The sequence below is a fragment of the Vulpes lagopus genome, chromosome 3 (genome assembly GCF_018345385.1).
Source record: "Vulpes lagopus strain Blue_001 chromosome 3, ASM1834538v1, whole genome shotgun sequence".
Classification (NCBI taxonomy): Eukaryota; Metazoa; Chordata; class Mammalia; order Carnivora; family Canidae; genus Vulpes; species Vulpes lagopus.
The window spans coordinates 120,422,344-120,444,279 of NC_054826.1; the positions used below are offsets into that span (position 1 = coordinate 120,422,344).

At 58.0% G+C, this 21,936-nt stretch overlaps 1 protein-coding gene across 1 annotated transcript in view; it reads left to right on the top strand.

Moving 5' to 3' along the window:
• Positions 1–21,936, top strand: part of LOC121487086 — a 140,522-nt gene that overhangs the window by 90,080 nt on the left and 28,506 nt on the right. Inside the window, exons 40-47 of the mRNA XM_041748532.1 lie at positions 42–271; positions 347–508; positions 946–1,023; positions 12,715–12,922; positions 15,493–15,659; positions 16,383–16,495; positions 17,684–17,765; positions 20,489–20,626. Of these exons, the coding sequence (XP_041604466.1) occupies positions 42–271; positions 347–508; positions 946–1,023; positions 12,715–12,922; positions 15,493–15,659; positions 16,383–16,495; positions 17,684–17,765; positions 20,489–20,626 (1,178 nt within the window). The remainder of the gene's footprint in view (positions 1–41; positions 272–346; positions 509–945; positions 1,024–12,714; positions 12,923–15,492; positions 15,660–16,382; positions 16,496–17,683; positions 17,766–20,488; positions 20,627–21,936) is intronic.

The following is a 21,936-nucleotide window of genomic DNA, read 5'->3' on the forward strand; positions in this document are numbered from 1 at the left end:
ACCCCCAGCTCCCCCAGCTCCGAGGTCCCTCTCACCCGCAGGACTCCCGTCAGAGGCAGAGATGCACCTGTCACACACCCACGTGGCCTCCAACCTCTCCGCGAGCCTGGCCCTGCGCAGTGCGTGGGGTCAGCTGGACACCGCCCTCGGCCTGGACCGCCCGGCCCCCGGCGCCCCGGGAGGCCTGCTCCGTGCCCGCCTGGCCCACAAGGTGCCCGGCCTCGGGCGCTGGGGCCTCCCCTCCTCCGTGGACGGCCGCGGCCACTTCCAGGTGGGGGGGGGGGCTGGGCGCGGGGCCCCCAGGGGTAGGGGTCCGCGGGGCACCCACAGCTTCGCTTCTGCGCAGAGCGCGGGACCCCGCGTGGCGGCCGGGCTGACGGCGAGCGCGGACGGGGAGCAGCTCCACGTGGCCCTGGAGGCGAGGGCGCAGCGCGGCCACCACCGGCTGGTCCTGCGGCTGCAGCACGGCCTCTCGGCGCTGCTGGGCACCTGGCCTGCGCGACTCCAGGTGAGTGGCCCGCCCGTGGGCGCACCGAGCCCCCTCGGCCTCCCCAACCTCAGGGCTGACCCGGGGGCTCCAGCCTCCCGCCCGGGGCCCTCCCGGCGTCCGGCCCTCCCACCCAGGTCAGCCCCCTCCCCTGACACCCTGGTCCCTCCCACCCAGGTCAGCCCCCCGCCCGCCAGCCCAACCCCTCCCTGTCACCCTGGCCCCTCCCACCCAGCCTGGCCCCTCCCACCCAGCCTGGCCCCTCCCCTGCCACCCCGGCCCCTCCCACCCAGCCCAACCCCTCCCCTGCCACCCTGGCCCTCCCACCCAGCCCCACACCTCCCCTGCCACCCTCTGTCTGGGGTCTAGGTTGGGGGAAGGGGCCTCCCATCTCCCTCTTCCTGACAGTGGCGGTGGCTGTCAGCATGCCCTCCTACCCGCCCTGCTGGTCTCCGCAGGTCAACTGTACTGGGGACACCTCACCTGCCCAGCTGTCAGGGCTCTGCTGGGGGGACTTTGCCAGGCAGCCTCTTGAGGTAAACGGGTCTCTGTCATAGGTGGGATAGTGGTGGCAGATGATGGCCCAGCCTAGGTAGCTGTAAGCTCTCCTGGGCTGGGGCACAGGTGGACGGTGGGTCCTCTCTATCGCAGGGTGATCTGTGGCTGCAAGGCCTGAGCACAGGGCCCAGACCCCCTGAGCTCTAGCAGGGCCCTGTGGCTCCTGGACCCCGGAGTGAGCTAGACATGGGGCACCCATGGGGCTGCCTCAGACCTTGTCAGTGCTTCTCTGTGGGCAGCCGAGTGGGCAGCTGGTTGCAGGCCTGGTCTGGCTGACGTCTGTGGCCTGATGGCAATGGTGGTGGGGCACACAGCCCAGAGGACTGCCTGGGGGAGGAAGACAGAGGTATTTCTGCTCCTGAGACCTGCTGGCCTGGCCTGACTATGTGCTGGCATCCCCTGCAGGAGCTGGGTCACTTTCCCGAGGTCACACTGCAACCTAAGCAGTGGGAGGGTTAATTAGGAGAATAAGGGGGTCAGGACTTCCCCTGGGTGGGAAGGGGTTTTAGCCGCTGGACAGAGGGGTGCCTTCCCTGCATGGAATTAAGGACAGTGTATGTTTGCCCCAGCGTTGGTGGTATTATCCCCGCCCAGGGAAAGAGGCTGTGAGCAGCTCCTGGTTCTCTCATGGGGGTGCAGGCTGGCCCCCAGGTCCTGAGAATACACAGCCCAGAGGAGTGGTGACTTCCTTTTAGGGCATTAAGAAGGGACACACCCCAGACAAGCCACATGAGCGAGGTTGAGACTTGAGACCCCATCATGGAAATGGGAGAGTGCTCGGGGTGGACCCACAGACCTGCCTATGGGGAGGGGACGTCAGGGACCCTGAGATGGTGAACTTCGTGACTCCCTGGGTGACCATTTTCAGCTCAGGGAGAAGCACTTTGCAAGAGTATAGCTTGTTCACTGGGTATGTGGGTGGCCCGGGGGGCTGGGGGTTCCCTTGACCACCCAGGCCAGGCAGAAGGTGAACCGCTCCTTGATGAGGTATTGCAGGAACACCTACTGGGCCTCGCCTTGCTTTTCCTGGGGGCAGGATCTGGCTGTGTTGTCCTTGAATGGCTCCCTCCTGGTCCACCCTTGCACGGCCAGCCTGGCAGCTCAGGTATCTTCTGGGGACACCTTCGCCCGGGCCCACATCCACACAGCCTGCGGCCACCACCATACCCACCTGGACACCAGCCTCCAACACGCATGGCCTCCACTTCAGGCGCTCGGGGTCGCCCCCGACAACCATATTCAAGTGTCTGTGGGGGGACACGAACCCCCCAGGGCCAGGCTGGCGGTGGCCTTGGGCCAGTGCACCCTGACTGCTCATGGGGATGTCATTACTGAGGCCAACACCACACACGCCAACTGGACCCTGTCTGTGGTGAATCGCTGTCCCCCGCTGGAGGTAAGCCCCCTCCCCACCCGTCAGGGCTCCCACCTCCCTCCCTAAATTACTAACTTCTTACACGTCCCCAGCTTTGCACTCAGCACGAAAATCTTCCATCTTTTTGCAGTTGTCACCTGACTTTGGGGATGCATCTGCTACAAAGCTTTGAGCCAAAAATAGGACCCAAACTGAATTGTCTTCCTCTCTGGGGCTCAGGTTCATTCTTTTCTCGTGATCTCACTTATCCTGCCCTGAGGATTAGGGGTCTAGAATTAATAATAAGAATACTAAGAAGTAACCTGATTTTTGGGAGCCCCACCCGCTGAGTGCTAAGGCTCCTTAAATCCTCACGCCCGCTAGGAAGGGGCTGCTTGTATCCCTAGGCCTAGAGTCTAGGCCCAGAGAAGTTGGGGAACCTGAGTGGAATTAACCCCATTGCTCCCTCTCGTTCCCATCTTCGGTCGGTGCCTCTGTGTGGGGCATGTCGTCAGCCCCAGAAGCAAGTCACTTAGGCTCCCTGCCCTTCAGCCAATGACCATAGATATTGATGCTGAATTTCTAATAGCCAGTGCTTTCTGGGTGCCTGGCTCTGGTCTGCAAGTCAACAAGTATTTTTTTTTAAGACTTTATTTATTTATTCATGAGAGACAGAGAGAGGCAGAGACATAGGCAGAGGGAGAAGCAGGCTCCCTGCGGGGTGCCCGATACAGGACTCGATCCTAGGACCCCAGGATCACGACCTGAGCCAAAGGTAGATTCTCAACCACTGAGCCACCCAGGGGCCTCAAGTCATAAGTATTAACTCATTTACATTCCCAGTGACTTAGGTTGCTGTGATTAACCCCCATTTCTGAGATGGGTAAACTGAGATTGCAGGTTCAGAAAGCTCAGTGAGGTACCTATGGTGTCAGTCACTTTGCAGAGGGAGGTGCTGGTGGAGTTGAGGCTAAAGGGTGACACTGCCCTCTTCCCGGCCGGGCCCATCCCCAGCTCTCCGACCTGGGCTTCTGCAGCTGCCCTTAGATCCAGCCGCTTCTCATATTCCAGGCAACAGGCCTCCCGCAGGCTCTGCACTCCGAGGGCAACCTGAGCTGGAGCCCCTGCGAGGTCAGTCTGGCCACGGGCCTCCGCAGCGACGACGGAGATGCCCACCTGCAGCTGGCCCGCACCTGTGGGCCCCAGACCTCGGTCGTCGGGTGCCTGGCCCACTCCCTGCCCCTGCTGGGCCGCCTGGGCCTGCCACCCAGTGGCACCATCGGCCTGGCTGTCCAGCCACGGCCTGCCTCCCGCCGCTCCCTGGCCCTCCAGCTGGGGCCATGCAGGCTGCAGGGGACACTGGAGCAGCGCGCTGGCAACCGGAGCGCATGGATGCTGGCCTCTGAGCCCGGCTGCCCGCTGCTGGAGGTGCGTACGGCAGGCCAGCGAGGCGGCCGGAGGGGCCTCCTGAGCCCCTGCCAGGGTGAGGCCTGAGCCTGGCTGGCTCCTTCCTCCCGGCGCTTCCCAAATTCTCTCCCCAACACTCGGTTCCTCTCTAGTCTCTTACTCCCACTTGGCAGATGGGAAGATCGAAGCCAAGAGCAATGAGAGTCAGTGCTGTGCAACAGAAGGACACAGACTTGGAAGTGATGAATTGGTCTTTTCAGTGAAATTCTGAGTCCAGGAAGGGAAATGGGGGGCACTGTCCTGAGGTGACAGGGGGGACAGACATGTCTTGGTTTCATAACCTGTTAGAAACCACTGGCTGGGCTTTATCTGGGCCAAGAGCTGGTCTCAGAATTATCCTGTGATATTTGGGGGAGGGAAACCCGACTCTCAAGAAAGGGAGATGCCGAGTCAGACGCGACTGACATCTTTGTCTGAGTAGGACAGGCCACCCTGCCAGTCTCCTTGTCTCTCCCTCCCCCCTGGTTTTTTTTTTTTAAGATTTTATTTATTTATTCATGAGAAGACACAGAGAGAGATTGAGGCAGAGACACAGGCAGAGGGAGAAGCAGGCTCCACGCAGGGAGCCCGGTGCGAGACTCGATCCTAGGACCTCAGGATCACGCCCTGGGCCAAAGGCAGATGCTCAACTACTGAGTCACCCTGGCGTCCCTGTCTCTCCCCTCCTGATGGAGCTTCCTGGGGGTAGGGACAGAGCCGGTCCCCTTGGCATCCCTAAGCACTCACAGATGCTCTGTCACTATCAAGTCAGCGCACAACTGAGCCACCAGAGCGTAAAGCATCATGGGAGCAGCAGGCCCACCCACTTGAACTCTAGGATGATGGAAAACCTCTGTCCTTTGCTGTCCAGGACGGTAGCCACTAGCCACACAGTGGCCACGCAGAGCCCCTGAGCACTTTAGTGGTGCTCACCTGTGCAACCGAGAAACTGAATTTCTCCTTTTCCTTCATTTTAATTTAAATGGAAACAGCCCCATGCAGTTAGCGACTATCCTGTTGGAAGGCCTCGATTAGAGGCACAGACCCATCAGATGCAGACCTCAGCTCTGCTGGTACCTGCTGGTACCCTGGGCTTTCACTTTGCCTCTCTGAGCCTCAGTGCCCCCATCTGTCATATGGAGCCAGTGATTTCCCAACTCAGGGCTGGGAATCGGCTGGAAAGAGGTGGTTCCTGCAGAGCACTTAGCGTGAGGCTGGGTGGCTACTAAGTTTCTACACTGGATAGTTGCTGTGTTGCTGTGTGTTGTGATTGCAGCTGTTTTGTTGTTACTGGGATGGGGGGTGGGGTGAGGGAAGCACAGATTGGGGGGCTGGGAGCTGGAGGGAATTGAGGGTGGCAGATGGAGAATCGGACTCGCTCCTGATGTGGGACCTCCCTCTGAACCCCCACTCTTGTCTGGCAGGGTCTGGGCCTCCCAGCAGGGACACAGTTCAACGGCTCCCTGCAGGCTGCAGGTGGGGAAGCCGAGGTGGCAGGGACCCTCGCATCGGCCAGTGGGACAGCCTCCCTGACCTTGACAGTGGTCGTGCACCAGTCCGAGGCCGCGCTTCGAGTGAAACTGAGTCACACGCTGTCTGCACTGCAGGCCGTCCCCCCAGAGGCCTTGCTGACCGTCCGGCTCCGGTGGGAGGCCGGGCACTGGCTGGGTCTGGAGCTGCAGGTGGGGGCCTGTGAGCTGCAGGGCAGTGGTGAGCTGCACCTGGACCACGGGCTGCAGTGGCGGGTGCTGGCCAAGAGCTCCTGCGAGGCTCTGCAGGTAAGTGGTGCGGCTGTGGGAGGAGTGGGTCCCAGGGTCTCCAGGGGGCAGGGCAGGGGCTTTCTTTGGAGGTTCACTAATTGCTGAGACCACTCAGCTCTGAAAATGTAGCCGTGAATCAAGCAGAGGTAAATGCCTGCCTAGGGGGAGACCAGCAATCCCCGGCACAAATCAGCGAATTGCAGACTACAGTACCTAGTGATAAGGACTACGGAGAAGCAGAAAGTAGGAACGGGGGAGTGAACGGCAGGACAGATACTGCAATTTTTATAAGTCGGTCACGTTTGGCCCAAAAGACAAGATGGCATTTGAGCAGAGACTTGAAGGAGAGGAAGGAGATGTGTGGATATCTGGGGAAAGAATCTTCTAGGCCAGGCCAGTGCAAAGGCCCTGAGGCAGAGGCAGAGAGGAACGGGATTTTGCTAGGACCAGGGTCAGCAAACCCTTTCTCAAAAAGCCCACATAGGATATATCTTGAGCTTTGCAGGTTCAGCAGCCTCTGTTGTAAGTACTCAGCCCAGTGGTTACAGCACAAAACACTGTAGACAAGATATAAACAAATAGGTGTGACCTTGTTCCAATAAAGCTTTATTTAAAACAACAAGTAGCAGGCTGGATATGGCCCATGGGCTGTAGTTTGCTGACTCCTGTTTTATGAAAAGCACGTGAGGTGTGGGAGAGCACTCACACTCAGGATCCTTTGCGGAGGCTGAGAGGGAGGCCTGGGTGGAAGTTTGGGTATGGGGGTGCTAGAGAGGGGGTGGGGGAGCAGGGTGGCCCCTCTGCTTGTGTCCTGGGTGATGAGAGGCCTGGGGTTGCTGTGCCCTGTGATGGGGAGCACAGTGGGCAGAGGGGGAGGATCAGGGAGGCGTTGCTGACTCAGTCCCATCTCCGACATGTTAAGTGTGATGCCCAAGTGAAGGTGTCAGGGGCAGCTCTTGTAGTCAGGAGGTTGGCTGTGGTCTCTGCCTCTCCATGGTCCCCCCAAAAGCCACAAGACTGGCTGAGATGCCCGTGGGGTGGGTGGAGACTGAGCTGCAGCATAAGGGAGCAGGCCCGGGTACCGAGAACAAGCCAGGGAGGAGGAGAAACCCTAGGGAGGGAGGCCCAGAGGCCTGGGAGGAAGGCCTTCCAAAGAGGGAGGAGGGGTTAAGGGGTCCAATACCCGAGACAGGCAGGTGGATGTCTCAGCAAGGCCTGTGGCCTCCCACCTTGGAGGCCTGGAAACACCAGACTGAGCTGTGGCTCTGCCCCCCTGCTCTGGGTGGCCTTAAGCGAGTCATTTGTTGCTTTCTGGGCCTCAGTTTTATCACAAAGTGGGGTGTAAAGACTCCCGCTCTCAGGATTAGTTAAAAAGGCACATACCCGATGCCCAGCGTTGCCCGATGCGCAGTGGGTGCTGGAAAATCAATGTGTCTTTCCCTGAAGGGCACTAGGGCAAGGAGCCAAAAGACACTCTGTGTACCAGCCTTGCAGCCGGTTTTCTGGAGGGAGCAGCTGTCTGGGTCTGCCCGGGGAGGGGGAGAGGGGGAGATGGGGAGACGGGAGTGAGGAGGGCTCTCCAGCTTCCCTGGCTGCGAGACTCTTGGGCAGGTTGGTTCACAAGACTGGGTTCTGTTGGCTGCAAAGATTTGGGATCCCTGGTGATCTGGGGAGGGCGGGGAGGCAGGAGGGAGGAGTTCATCAAAGAGTGGAGAGCAACAGTGGGGCCCTGGGGCGGGGGAGGGGGGGCGCTGAGGACTTTATCCAAGTCACAAACCCTCTCCTAGAAAGATAAGGCCCCATTTGGCAGCCAGGTCAAGGGGGGAGGCCTTGGGACCCCGGATGCCCGCCTTGAACCCTGTCCTGGTTAAGAGCCCTGCTTCCGTGGCTCTCTCTAAACCCCTCCAGGCGCTGGGGGTCCCAGGCCGAGTCAGCAGCTCCGGGGACGTCGTGCTGAACTCCGTGGCTGTGGACGCCCAGGTGCTGGTCGCCGTGAACAACAGCACACTGCGGGGGGTGCTCATCCTCAAGACGACCGAGGTGAGGGCACGGGTATCGGGGTGCCTGGGGCCACCTGGGAAAGGGTGCTGAGGCCCGAGAAGCACTGGACACTCTCCTAGCTCCAAAGAGACCCTAGGAGATGGAAGACTCGAGACCCAGACGTGGAGGAATGAGGCTTCCAAGAAGCAGCCTCTCGCCCCATTTCCCTTGGTCATTTGCTTTGAAAAATAATTTTTTTTTAATGAAGTACAACCCGAATATTGTGCGAGTGCAGACATGAAAAATGCTCAGCTTGGTGAGATTTTTGCAAACCAAACACCACCCACCTCCAAGCACAGAAGGTGACTAGAAGCCCCCACGGGCTCCCTTGCTCGTCGCAGCCACACGCAAGGGCCCTCCCCCCGACACGAGTTCCTGAATGTCACATCTGCAGAAGCACACGGCACATTCCTTTGCACATCTGCTTCCTTTTGTCCAACATCACGTTTGCACAGGTCGCCCTGGTGGCGGGGTTGGTCCAGCTCCCGCCTCTTGGTTTCAGCTCAGCTCATTGATCCCGGGGCTCGGCTCTACGCTCAGCGTGTGAAGACTTTCTCTCCCTCTCCTCCTCCCTCCTCCCCTCGAATACAGGAGTAAACCTTAAAAGACAGAGGGAAAATACTCATTGTGTTTGTGGGATTGGCCCATGCCTCACTGTCTTTTCCGCTTCACTGTCGTCTAGTAACCCACAGGGTGTGTGTCTCACCAGTCCTCCATCCATTCTACTGATTAGCTTTTGGGTGGCGTCTTCTTTCTACTGTACATCGTGTTAGTTAACTGTGCACCTATTTTATTTTGTTGTAAAAATTTTTATCATGGTAAGATACATATAAAATTTTCCATCGTCACCATTTTTTTGTTTAAAGATTTTATTTATTTATTCATGAGAGAGAGAGGCAGAGACACAGGCAGAGGGAGAAGCAGGCTCCACGCCAGGAGCCCGACATGGGACTCGATCCCGGGACTCCAGGATCACGCCTGGAGCCAAAGGCAGGTGCTAAACCGCTGAGCCACTCAGGGATCCCCCCATTTTTTTTAAGTCTAGAGTTCAGTGGTCTTCAGAACATTCACCTTGTTGGGCAACCATCCCCACCATCCATCTCTAGAACTCTCTTCATATTGCACAACTGAAACTCTGTCCCCGTTACACACCAACTCCCCATTCACTGCTCCCCGAGCCCCTTCCACTGAGCACTCTGGGTACCTCCAAGAAGTGGAATCACACAGTGTCTGTCTTCCCGTGACTTTCACTGAGCTTCACGTCCCCAAGGTTCATCCGTGTTGTAGAAGGTGTCGGAATGTTCTTCCTTTTTTTAAAAATTTTTTTGAGATTTTATTTATTTATTCATGAGACAGGGAAAGAGGCAGAGACACAGGCAGAGGGAGAAGCAGGCTCCCTGCGGGGATCCCAGGACTCTGGGATCAGGACTTGAGCCAAGGCAGTCGCTCAACCACCCAGAATGTTCTTCCTTTTTACGGCTGAGTAATACCGTGTTGTAAGGACAGACCACTCTGTGTTCATCCACCATCCATCCTCCGACGCTCGGGCTGCTCCCGCCCCTTGGCTGTTGTGAGTAACGCTGCTGTGATCACGGGCGTGCAAATGTCTTTTCAAGACCCCGCTTTCAATTCTTACGGATGCAAGTGTCCAGTGTTTGCCTATTGCCAATACTGCTGCCTCGAGCACTCTCATCCGTGTGTCTTAGTGAAGAGGGACCGAGTGGAATTGCTGGATCGTAGGGTGTGCGTAGGTCTGTTTGATTTTAGCGAGAACCGCCTCACCTTCCAGAGCTCCCCGGATGCGTCACTAACCTTTAGGCAACTCAGAAGTCCATGCCATTTGTCACCCTGGGTGTGCTCCCCGCAGCTGCCCACGGGGGGGAGATCGCCAGTCACTCTGCGCCTCGTTCTGCGAGCACCATTCTGAGTGTTTCGGGAGTTTAGGTGTTTTTTTCTTTCTGTTGCATCCCAACCCCCAAGGCGTGTCCTTCTCAAACATTCCGTGGGGCTCTCCCTGTACCTTGCTGCAGCCTTTCTTTCTGACGTTCCTCTCGCGGGCTCCTCCTCCAGTGAATTTTGCACTCGCCGCTGACTTTATATGAGGCATCCCAAATGTGCTCACTGCATCTGGTGGAAATTCCTCATTTTTCTACAGGGCAACGGCCAACAGGAGGGAGAGAAGGAGGCTTGATTGAATGAGCGCTTTATTTTCCCCTCCATGGGAGAATCTGGCCATCTCCCAGTCGCTGAGTCTCTGTTTCTCTTGCTCCATGGTAGAGCCAGAGGCAGGTGGATGTGTTGCTCACGCACAGCCTGCCCCGACCCGGCCCCTTGGGCCTCCCAGCCCGGGTCCTGCTGGAGCTGGCCACCGAGAGCCACGGGTGCAGCTATCGACGCACCCTGCGGGCCGGAGTGGATGGCAGACAGGTGAGGGGCTCTGTGGGCGGGGCCTCGGGGAGCCGGGTGTGGTGGGGACAGCCCAGCCCAGCGGTCCGGGTCTCACAGTTGTCCACACTGACAGGTGTCTGAGGAGCTGACGTTCACTCGGCAGCCAGAGCACATGTCCCTGGACTACACGCTCCTGCACAACATCCCCACACTGCGGACGCTGTGGGTGGAGGACAGTCTGAGCCTGCAGGTCAGCCCTGGCGAGCCCCCGTGGGGCCCACGCACGCACGCATGCATTCATTCAGCAGACGTTCTTGGAAGTACGGCGGAGACAAGGGGAGGGTGGAGGAAGGTTCAGACTTCCCTCTGAGCCTCAGTCTCCTCCTCTGGAAACTGGGGGTAGCACTCCTCTCCCTAGCCTAGCTACGCCCCTGGGACCGTTACCCACTCTCCTTTCCTGAAACCTCCCCGCAGACCCCGTGCTTGTCCAGGGCGGGCTGGGCCAGTGTCTCACTCCATGCCCCGAATCTCCCCCCATTTCTCCCTCTCCGGGCCCCCAGACCTGCAGATCCATCTGCATGTGCATCCCCCACCGCTTGTAGGCCTGGCGGGCACCCCTGACTCAGTGTGCCCAACCCTACCCTCTGCCCCATCTCATTTCCTCATCTCGCCGAGTGGCACCTCGTGTCCCTCCAGCAGCACAGCCAAAACCCGCGGGTCACTCTTCATCCCTGTTTCACTCACAGCGGATCCCACCCTCAGCAGATGCCAATGGGGCACCCTCCCAAATATACCTGGAGCCCGACAACCCCGTCTTCCCACCTCCAGCTTTGTCGCCTGCTCCAGGCCACCTCAGGTCACTCCTGGGTTCCAGCCACCTAGCCGGGTTCCCGGCTCCCAACCGTGCCCCCTTGGGTCTCCACCCCAAGCCCCTCTAAATCCACCTGAGTCCATTAGACACCAGGCTGGCAGCAGAAAGCCTCCTGCAAGGATCTGGCCCTGTCCCCTCTCTAGCTCCCCCTGCCCCCAGTGACTCCCCTTGCTGACTTTACTGCGGCCGCGCTTGCTGCCCCCTGTACCCAGGCTCGCCAGATGCATCTTCCCTTTGACTCCCACTGCCCGCCCCTGGGCCCCTCGGGTCTTGGCACACAGGTCCTTTCTCCGGCCTTCCCTGAATAGACCTGCCCTGGTCAACGTCACCCCCACCATATCCCTTTGTAAAGAAGAAGTTCTTGTTTCTCCTCTGCTGCTTGGAACACTTCTGTGACCCGATGGGTGGGGATCCACCCCCAGCACCCAGTCTGTAGGCACCACCTTCCCCGCACGTGGGTGTGTGTCCACCCACACTCTGCAGCCCCTCCTCCCCTTCCAGAGGATGGGCTCTGGGGCTGGAGGCTCCACCTTCTAACCAGGGCTTGGTCTTTCTGGGGACCAGCCCCCAGCCAGGAGTGTAGCACAAAAGGCGCTTCTCTCGCCCCAAAAGTTCCAAGGGATTTTAGGAGCTTCCTGCAAGATTCTCCTCCCGAACTGCCTCCCCGGAGAATGCACAAGGATGGGAGCTCGGTGTCAGGAACCGGGATCATAGTCCAGACATGAGCAGGACCTGGGGACAGAGACGTATATACCTGCGCCTGCGTATTTCTTGTGATCTCACACCCTCCCTGATCGCTGTCTCCTTCCCATCCTCCCCCTGTCACCTGGCACCCGATGCTTTCCGCCTTGTCCCAGTCTGTCACTTGCAGCTGACATCTCGGCTGCAAGGGCTCTGGCATTTCTTTTTTTTTTTTTTTAATTTTTTATTTATTTATGATAGTCACAGAGAGAGAGAGAGAGAGAGGCAGAGACACAGGCGGAGGGAGAAGCAGGCTCCATGCACCGGGAGCCTGATGTGGGATTCGATCCCGGGTCTCCAGGATCGCGCCCTGGGCCAAAGGCAGGCGCCAAACCACTGCGCCACCCAGGGATCCCAAGGGCTCTGGCATTTCTGTGTTTCGCGCATCAAAAAAACTTGATTCGAATTGAAAAATGACTGCATCTCTAGGTGCAGAACGGGGTCCAGCACATAGTGGGTGCTCAGGCAACACCATTGAACGATGGCACAACGCTTCCTGCTTTATAAAGCAGGTGACATCACGCAGTGAGGGGCTTTGTGCTGCTGCCAAGGCCGCTGTGATGAGCTTACACGCATATGGTGCAGAGGTTGCACACTCGAAGCCCTTGGAGGCCAGGTGGAGAACTGAGATGCGTCAGGTGGACTGCGTGGGGACATAGGCCTGCACCCTGTCTAAAATCTTCCAACATTACATATATTTTTGCAAACTTTTTTAGGGCAGTGTAGTACTTATAATAGTGACCATTTTAAGTATCTTGAAGTGTACAGTTCAGGGGCACTTAGTCCACTCCCAGTGGTTGTACAAGCATTCTCTCATTTCAGAACCTCGCCATCACCCCACATGGAAACCCCATAGCTATTAGCAGCTACTCCTCGGCCAGCACGCCCCACCCAGCAACGCAGCACATGTCACCCTGTTCTTCCTTAAAACCGGCTCCTGCAAGGGTTGGCGGGGAGGGGGGGTATCTCAGCTCCCCTCAGCCCACCCCCCACCCCTACAGGGCTGTGGGTGGGTTTGCGGGAGCCAGGGTGAGCTGGGCGAGCCGGTGTCTCCCGCGTGTCATTCCAGGCCTCTGTGGGTGCTCCCGGCAGCGGCTCCGGCTTGGAGCATTCCGCACGCATCTCGGTGGGGCCCACGTCCCTGAACTACTCCATCAGCTGCTGTCACCGTGCTGGGCACCTGGAGCTCTCTGGCTGGAGCTCGCACAACAGCGTGACCCTGTTGCGGGCTGGGGTCCCGGGCCAGGCCGGCCTCAGCGCCAAGCTGCAGACACACGGTAAGGCGCCCAGGAGGGCCAGCTCCCCCACCTCCCTCCTCGGGCCTTGGTTCCAGGGGGGCCCAGAGCGGTCCTGAACCCCAGAACCAAAGGACAGCCTTGCCCTCGGAGGCCTGATTCCCAGGGGAGCCTGTATTCCTTCCCGAGGGCCCCCCCCCACCCTGAAGATGTTTAGCTCTAACAGTCCTGGAGGCCGGGTGTCTGCGGGGCTGTGCACCTGCCGAAGGCTCCATGCGGAGAATCCTTCCTTGCCTCTTCCAGCTCCGGGGTTCCAGCTGACCCTCCCATCTCTGCCTCGGTGTCTGTGCCTCTTCTCTTTTTCTAAGGACACCGGTCACTGAATGAGGGCCCTCCCTACTCCAGCATGTCTGTGTCCCAATCTGATCCCCTCTGCCAGGACCCCAACTAAGGTCACGTCGATACGTGCTAGTGGTTATGGCTTCAACATAATTTGGGGGGAGAAAGGCTTTAACCTTGGCGGGAGGTGGGGAGGGAAGGTAATAAGAGCCAGCATTGATTGAGTGCTTGCTGCATACATCCCAGGCAAGCTCTCCAAAATTGGAGCTCAGTCAATCTGCTCAGCCATCCATTCACTATCAAGGGAAAGTCGAAGCCCGAAGCCCGTGTGGGGCCTCTGAGCCCTCGGGATCCACACCCTCACTCCTCTGACCCCATCTTCTGGCCCCTGCTTGTTTCACTCCTTGCTGTTCTCCAAACACATCAGGCTTGCCCCTGCCTCAGGACCTTCACACAGGCTGTTCCTCTGTCCAGAAGGCTCTCCCCCTGCACATCTGCTTGACTCAATCCCTCGCCATCTTCAGATATTTTCCAAATCTCATCTCCTCACTGAGGCCTTCCCTGCCCACCCTGTTTATTTGTACCTCCACCGCCCTCTAGCTCACCCACCCCCTCTGTTCCTGGCTTGGTGGCTCTAATATACTATGTAACTTACTTAATAAACACCTCACTACTCTTTCCCTGTCCTCTGCCTACCCCACACTTGAATGCACACTCCACAAGGACGGGGATGATTTTTGCCTGTTTTGCAGAGTGGAGTATAGTACGTATTCAATTAAACGTCTGTTGAGTGAATTTGTAAACAGATGAGGTAAGGGAGGAATAGAAGCTCAGAGAGTTTGAGTCCCTTGTCCTGGACCACACAGCTATGGATCGGGGGAGATCAGGACTTGAATCCAGACAGTGTGACTCTACCCTCTGACCCCTGTGTAGATAACAGAGATCAGGACCCCTAGGTGGCTCCCCTGTCACCTGGGTCATCTTCTCCTGGCCTCAAACTTTCCTATAATTGGCTTTCAGCCCCTCTGTGGGCTGAGTGGGAGCCTGGAGCAGACAGGGGCCTGACCTCACGGACTGCTCTGAGGAAGGGTTTATTGGGGATGTGGTGGGTAAATGACGGGATAGTCATTAGTCATTCCAGGATGACCCAGTTCCTGGCCCCTAAGAGGTCCCTGCAGCCGGGGAGACCATCTCACCTCCCCACTGCTGCCCACATTTGGCTCCGGGGTCATTTTGTGCCTGGCATGAACATTTTTGGTGTCCCTGACAGTCTGAACCATCCCCGGGCATGGAGACTGGGGCCCCTTCAATGTGTGTCCCCTCCCCCTTGGGCCCCACACACAGCAGGTGCATGTGGCTGAACACTGACTGGGAGAGGAAGGAAGAGAACGCATCCTGGGACCTGTGTGCCCCACGGGCAGGTGTTCTCAGGGGTGCTATCTCTATTAATCTTGGCAATGTCCCTCAAGTAGGCTGTGCCCACTTTACGGATGAGGAAATGGAGGCTTAAGGCCACCTTGCCCACATCTGCCAAAGAGCACCACCCTCCCTGATGGGGCCAGACGGCAGGTGATGGCACTGGGCCAGGTGTCACGGACCAGAGCTGTGAGCTGCACCCCGGCATCCCCCCGCCCCCCCGCCCACCAAGGGAACTTGGCCTCTGACGTAGGCTAGGCTGCAGTAGGGGGAGGGGTTTAAGTCCAAATATAAGAACAAAGCTCCTGGAATCCCATTTCCTGGAGGATTTTCACCTGCCTGCCATGATGAGGTGTGGTCCAGCCAGGAGGCAGGCCCCTGGAGGATGGGGGTGGGTGAGGGGATGAGATGAGTGGGGACCCTCCAGCCTGGGCCAGGTGGGCTGCAGCTCAGGATCATCTGATATGATTTGATATCGTTTGGATGTTAGATAAACCTGGGGAGAAGTACTCATTCCGCCATTTCCTCGTTCCCTGCAGTGTGTCTGGAGCTGTGCTAAGTGCTGGGGACAGAGCAGGGAACAGACTCAAGGGCCTGCCCTCACGGGGCTGACCTTCCCCAGGGAGGGAGCAGGAAGGGTCAGGAGGTACCTTAAGTGGACACTCAGAGGTGTCATTTCAGCAGCAACCCCAGGAGGAGGAGCCGGCCATGCTCCGATCATCGATCATCGATCATCAAGGGGGACACCGCCTGACGGATGAAGTCCCAGAGAAGCGAAAGCCCTGCCTGGGCTTGATCCCACGTGGGAAGGGAGGTGAACCGAGTCCCAAGTAGCCTGTGCTCTTCTCTGCCCCTAGAGACCCAGACCCAGGCCAGTGTGGCCCTCCACGGAGGGGATGGTGGTGTGAGCGCGGACGTGGCTGCCCTGGCGGCCTGGCCCACGAACGGCACCCTGGAGCTGGTGGTGAACGCCAGCCACACGGCACCTGCCCTCCGGAGGCTGGGCCTGCCCTTTGCCAGCCAGGTGAGGAGTGAATGGGCCCCCCCAGGCCAAGCTGAGCTCCCCCCTCATTCCATCCACTGATATTGTGGGGTTCGGGAGGATGGAGAGAGCACCATGAACACACTGGTGTCTGGTAGAGCAGGTGCTTTAGAAGCTCTCGCTGCTGTGACTATAGCCCTCATCGTCGCCATCTGTGGGTCACACGTGAGTCACCTGCCCAAGGTCACATGGCCAAAGGGGCTCTGGCTTGCACCGGGGTCCTTTCCTACCTCTGTGGCCCCCTGAATGGGGCCAGGCCATGGCCACTGTCACTGGACACAAAGTCGCCTGTCCCGGCCGGGCTCCCTGGCTGCCCTGCCAAGTCACGGCACCTTCCAGAAGCCTCATTCGCAACCTCTTGTTTCGGGGTTGCCAGCATGGCCCTGCCCGCACTTCACTCTGCCGCACGGGGAGGCCGTCCCCAGAGGCCCCTCACCCCTTGTGCAGCGAGTCTGTGACCCAGGACCCCACGACTGAGTGGAGCCAAGTCCCGCTCTCCCTGGCCTCATCTACACCCCTTTCTCTTGGCCTCGGGCCCAGTGGTGGGGAGACGTGGGGGAGCTCAATCTTGGCTGATGTCTGCGGTGCAGGTTTGGTGGGGTGCAATCTGGGCTCCCAGGAGGGACCTGCGGAGTGGGGCCTGGCTTGGGAGGGTACTCGGGCCCCCTACGCACCCCCACCCCTCACAGCCTGCTCCTTCCTCAGCTCGTGTTCCAGAAGCTCTGGGCAGAGGGATGGGTGCGCTCTTCCCTACGGCTGACCTGTGACTCTCAAGCCAGCCTGGTCCTCGATGTGCATGGCCAGAGCCGGGCACTCAGGTAAGGGGTTCTCTGCAGCATGGGGGGATCCCCCCACCCCGGAGAAGTGAAGGGGGCTCAGCTGAGCCCCTGCTGTGTGCTGACCTCCGACCCCCAGCACCTCCTTGAGCCCTCCCCACAGCCCCACTGCACAGATGTGGAAAAGGAGGCTCAGAGAAGTGCAGTCACACAGATACTAAGATAACCTTGACCTTTGGGAGCAGGACACGAGTGAGGAATTCTTGGTCTCACGAACTAAATGCATCCTAGGCCTCAAATGCAAAGGAATAATGTTCTAGCACTTCAGTGTGGGGACGCACTGGCTGCCTGCCCCAGCACTCAGTGGCCTCGTACGTGCATGTCTTGGGGGGCTGCCAGGCTCCAGCGCTCATAGGGTCCCTGAGAGGGGTGAGGAAGCCAGCCGAGAGCAGTGGAGACGGGTGTTCTCACCTGGGGGCAGGCCTGCCCACCCAGGGTCATTGGCAACATCTGGGGAACCTTCTGGTTGTTGTAACGGGGGTGGAGGGTGCTCCTGGCTTCCAGCAGGCAGAGGCAGTGGGGAGTCGGGAGCATCCTGGCTGGAGGGGCCGGGGAAGAGGTGCTGTGTGCCCTGGGCTGCCAGGAGCAAGCGCGGGTTTAAAACCCTGCTGAGGATTTTCTTTTTAATTTTTTCGTGGGAGACACAGAGAGAGAGGCAGAGACACGGGCAGAGGAAGGAGCAGGCCCCATGCAGGGAGCCCAATGCAGGACTCAATCGTGGGTCTCCGGGATCACACCCTGGGCCAAAGGCAGCCGCTCAACCGCTGAACCACCCAGGGATCCCTCTGCTGAGGATTTTAAACACACCCTGCTGAGGCCTCCCCTGGCCAAGCCTGAGGGGGGCCCTCTGATGCCCACAGAAGACACTCAGGCGAGCACCACTATAGCACCTGTGGCTGAAGGGGGAACTGAGGCCCAGAGGAGCTATCCCCACCTGCCAGAAGCAGGCAAAGGCCAGGTGGGGATTGAACCGTGCATCACCTGGCACCAGCCTGAGGCCCTGACTGCAATCCGCACAGCCCTCAGGCCTGGGGCATGAGAAGGGCCTTCACTGGGCTGTGCCTGTGATGCTGGATCTCCTGCCCTCCTGCGGGGGAGGTGGGCCTGGTCCTGCCCCAGCGCTGGGTGCCCTCATGCCCGGCCTCAGACCTCCCCTTTCTTTCCTTCCAGCAAAGAGCTGCAGCTCTGGGGCCAGCACCACCTCCCCGGCCTCCTGGGCCGCTGCCCCAGCAGAGCCTCAGCCGCCGCCAAGGTAACTGTGCCCGGCACCCCTGAGCACTAACTGCTTCCAGATGCCCTGCCCGGGGCAGGAGGGGGCCATGCAGGCTGGGCCCCCCCGAGGAGCGCTGGTACCCCGGCATCTGTCCACGGGCCTGCGGCGGGGCCCGGTGGGCTGCCCTTGGAAAGCCCTGGCTCCGGCTTTCTCAAACATCCCAGGCTTGCGTTTCTGGGCTGGGCCCGCAGCCCCAAGCTAGGCCCACGAGACCCCGGGGAGCGGGGTGGGGGGCCCGTCTGCCCAGTGCCTGGCGCCTGGCGCCGCCTCCCCTGGCCTGGCATGCTCCTGGCACCAGGATCAAATGGCACAGCCCTTTGAGCTGAGCCAGTATCGCCTCCCAGGTGCCCCATTTCTTCCCACGGCCCAGGCTCTCTGCATTCTTCCCACCCGCGTCCTCGAATCCTCTCCCCACCTGGAACCGCCAGGACAGCCCCTGGCCATGCATCTGGCCTGCATGTAGTATTGGAGGGTCCTGGGGGCAGACAGCAGCCCCAGGCTGGCGCCCCGCCCTCCCTCTCTTACCACGACCTGTTTCCCTGTCTGCCCCTCTTCCCCAGATCAGGAGCATCCGGCCCACGGCCTGGCACATAGTAGGTGCTCAGTGAAAGATGTTGCCTAATGAACAAGTGCCAGATCCTCACATTTGCGAGCTGGTCCCTTGGTTACCCCACCAGCCACCCAGGGTCGTTAACTGCCCTCCCTGCCCGGGCCCCGGGCCACCTTTGTTCACAGAGCACCTGCTGTGTGCCAGGCCCTGCCCTGGCACCTTCACACATGATCTTAGTGTTCCCCAAGCTTTGCTGCCGATTGCACAGTCACCCAGGGGGCCTCTGAGTGTTCCCCCAATTTTTATTTTATTTTTATTTTTTCGTTTGTTAGATTTTATTTATTTATTCATGAGAGACACAGAGAGAGAAAGAGGAGGAGACACAGGCAGAGGGAGAAGCAGGCTCCACGCAGGGAGCCTGATGTGGGACTTGATCCCGGGTCTCCAGAATCACACCCTGGGCTGAAGGCGGCGCTAAACTGCTGAGCCACCCAGGCTGCCCCTATTTTGATTCATTTCCAACCCAAAGAAAAGTTACATTCAGACAGTGAACATTCCCCAGTTATCAACATCCTGCCACAAACATCCTGATTATACCTACGTGGCACATGTATTTGCATTTGCATGTTCACCCCTGTGCCCACATACATCTTCTTCTGTATCATTAAGAGATGATATGGGCATGTTTCTGGACACGTCATACCTCTTTACTCCTAAATACTTCAGCAAGCGGTTCCAATAACAAGGCTATTTTCTTACATAATGCAGCATAAGTACAAAATTCAGGAAATTTAATATAATGTCATACTGTTCTCTAATATACAGTCCATAATAAAATTTCCCAGTTGCCCCAATAATATTCTTCCAAGCTAGGTTTTTTTTTTTTTTTTGGTTCGTTTGTTTGTATTTAGTTTGTTTTCAATCCCAGACACACTCCAGGATCACCCAGAGTACTTGGTTGCCCTGTCATCTAGAAGAGAGATCTGCAAACTTTTATTTTTTTAAAAAAAGCCAGATAGTAAATATTTTAGCCTTTGGACCCAATATGATCTCTTTTGCAACTGCTCAGTGCTGCCACTGTAACCAAAAAGCAGCCCTAGACAATATGTAAATTAAACCGGCGTGGCTATGTTACAATAAAACTTTATTTACAAAAATCAAGTGGTGGGCCGAATTTGGCCCAAAGCGGAGCCCTGATCTAGAAATTCTTCTCCCACCCTGTACCTATTTTTCCCCCCCAATATTTTCTTTTTAAACTTTTTAGACCCTAGGAAATTAAAACAGTTTTATAGTGGACATCGACACACCCACTGCCTAGATTTTCTCCCTCCTATTCCACTCCACTTGCTGTATCAGATAGCTCTCAACTTTTTAAAAAAAAATTTTTTTTTTTTTTTTAGCTTTCAACTTTTGATACATTTCAAAGTAGGTGGCAGGTATCGACAGGCTTCCCCCTAAGCATTTCCTTGTCCTTAAAGAAGAAGCAGCCTTGCACTGACAGTTTTGAAATGTCCAGGCAATGATTTTGCAAAAACCCTCCATTTGGGTTTGTCGGGCCCATTTGTGCAAGATTCAGGCTCAACGTTTTGGCTGCGGTGCCACTAATCTGCGGAGCTCTCGGAAAATACCACTTTCTCCACCCCATCTCCAGAGGTTCTGTAGGTAGGAGCCTAGAATCTACGCTTGTAGCCAGTGCCCTAAGTGGGACTCTGTTACTCAGTCTGGAAGGACAGCACGTTATTTCACACAATTTTCACATCAGCACATTAATAAAAGTATCATGATCCCAACTGGAGAGGTCACACACCCCAAGGGACACAGAGCCAGAATGGGCATCTGTGCGTTGTTCCTTGCGCTAGACTGCCCCCTGCTGCCCACTATGGTAATGCAACTGGAATTCTTGCCTGATGGCCCCAGGCCCTTAGCTGTCTTCAAGTCACCGTGACAGCATGAAGGACATGGGGAGGTTGTTGTCACCAGCACCCCCGGTGGCCTAAGCCAAGGCTCAGGACCCTCATCTCACCAGATTTCAAACAGTCCAGGAAGCCATGGGTGTCTGGGGCTGGAGCCTACAGCCTGGAGCCCGTATCTGTCTGAATATTCCATCAGAGACCCGTGAGGAGACCTGTCACCTGCTTTTCTTCTGCCCCAGCTGCAGTACTCGGAGCATGAGGCCCAGGGCACGATTTCCTTGGCGGTGGAGGAGCATCGTCTCCACGTGGGCAGCAGGCTGGCGACTGCGAAGGCCCGCGTCACCAGCATCATCAGGCTAGAACAGACCTTCCCCCAGGTGCATGGAGGGCGGCGAGGACGACAGACTGGGGTGCGGGATGGGGGGGTGCAGGGAGGGCTCCGGGGTCATTCCTTTGAGAAAAGAAGAGTTTGTGAAGAGCTGCCAAGTGGGTGAGATGCGCTGGGGTGGATTCTTGGCTGGTCTCAACAAAAAGAAGAACAAAAAACTGCACAAATAAATAAGAAAATGGTGATACATTCTAGAGGGAAAAGCAAACAGAGTGATAGGAGCGGGTGGGGGGGCTCTTCGGGTGGCCAGGAAGGCCTCACGAAGAAGGTGACATCTGAGCTAGCCCCGGATGACGAGCAAGCATTGGCCGTTGGAAAATCTGGCGCGGGGTGGGTGGGGTGGGCGGGACATTCCAGGCAGAGGGAGAAACACATACAAAGGGCCTGGGGCAGGAAGGAGTTTGAGGAACGGCCCCTGGGCTGGAGCAGAGCGGGTGAGGAGGAGGTGGTGGGGGTCCGAGCATGTAGGGCACCGCTGGCCGCAGAGAGGGGTTTGGATTTAGTTCTCTGACCTTGGAAGCCCTTTGAGGACATGATGCTAATGACGGTTTCAGGTCCCTCCAGCTGCTGCAGGGTCCCTGGGGTAGGATCTACAGGGGGCAGTAGGGACCCCAGCGAGGAGGCCACTATTAGCAGGGCAGGAAACGACGGTGTCTTGTGTCAAGGCAGGGCGGACCACACTTGGGAGTAAACTCCCCCTCCTCCCTGCAAGTCCCCCCCTGGAGGGCCCTTGGGTCGCCCTCCAAGGGGGGCACCCACCAACGGGGAGCGTGCTCTTCCCTGAGCCTTGGCACGGGCTGTTCCTTCTGCCTGGAATGCCTTTCCCTGCATCGTTTTCCAACTTCTTCCTCTGTGTCCCTTTGCCTCCTGAGTATCTCTCATGCCATCCTTGTCGCCTTGTCCTGTTACCTTCTGTCTCTGTGACGTGTCCCCATCCGCCAGGGATCTTTGTACCCGGTGCTATGCGTCGGGGTCCCGAGCGTAATGCCTGCTCAGTGATGTTTGAGAAGCCCTCATAGCAACCACAGGGCCTGCCTGCCCCCATGACACTGCCCACGGGCTGGCCCCGAGCTGCCCCAGCCTTGCGTTGTCTCCGAGGTCAGCCCTGCTGCTTGCACCCCCTCTTCTAGATAGGGAACCTGAGCTCAGGGAGGTTAGGGAACAGGCCCAAGGCCACACAGCTTGGATGCGCAGCTGAGAGGCGACATTCTGTGCTCAGGGTCACGCTGTCGCCTGTGTCCCGACCCCGTGCCCCACACCGTCTGCCTGTCCCCGGGGCGCCTTTGGCTTTCTACTTCC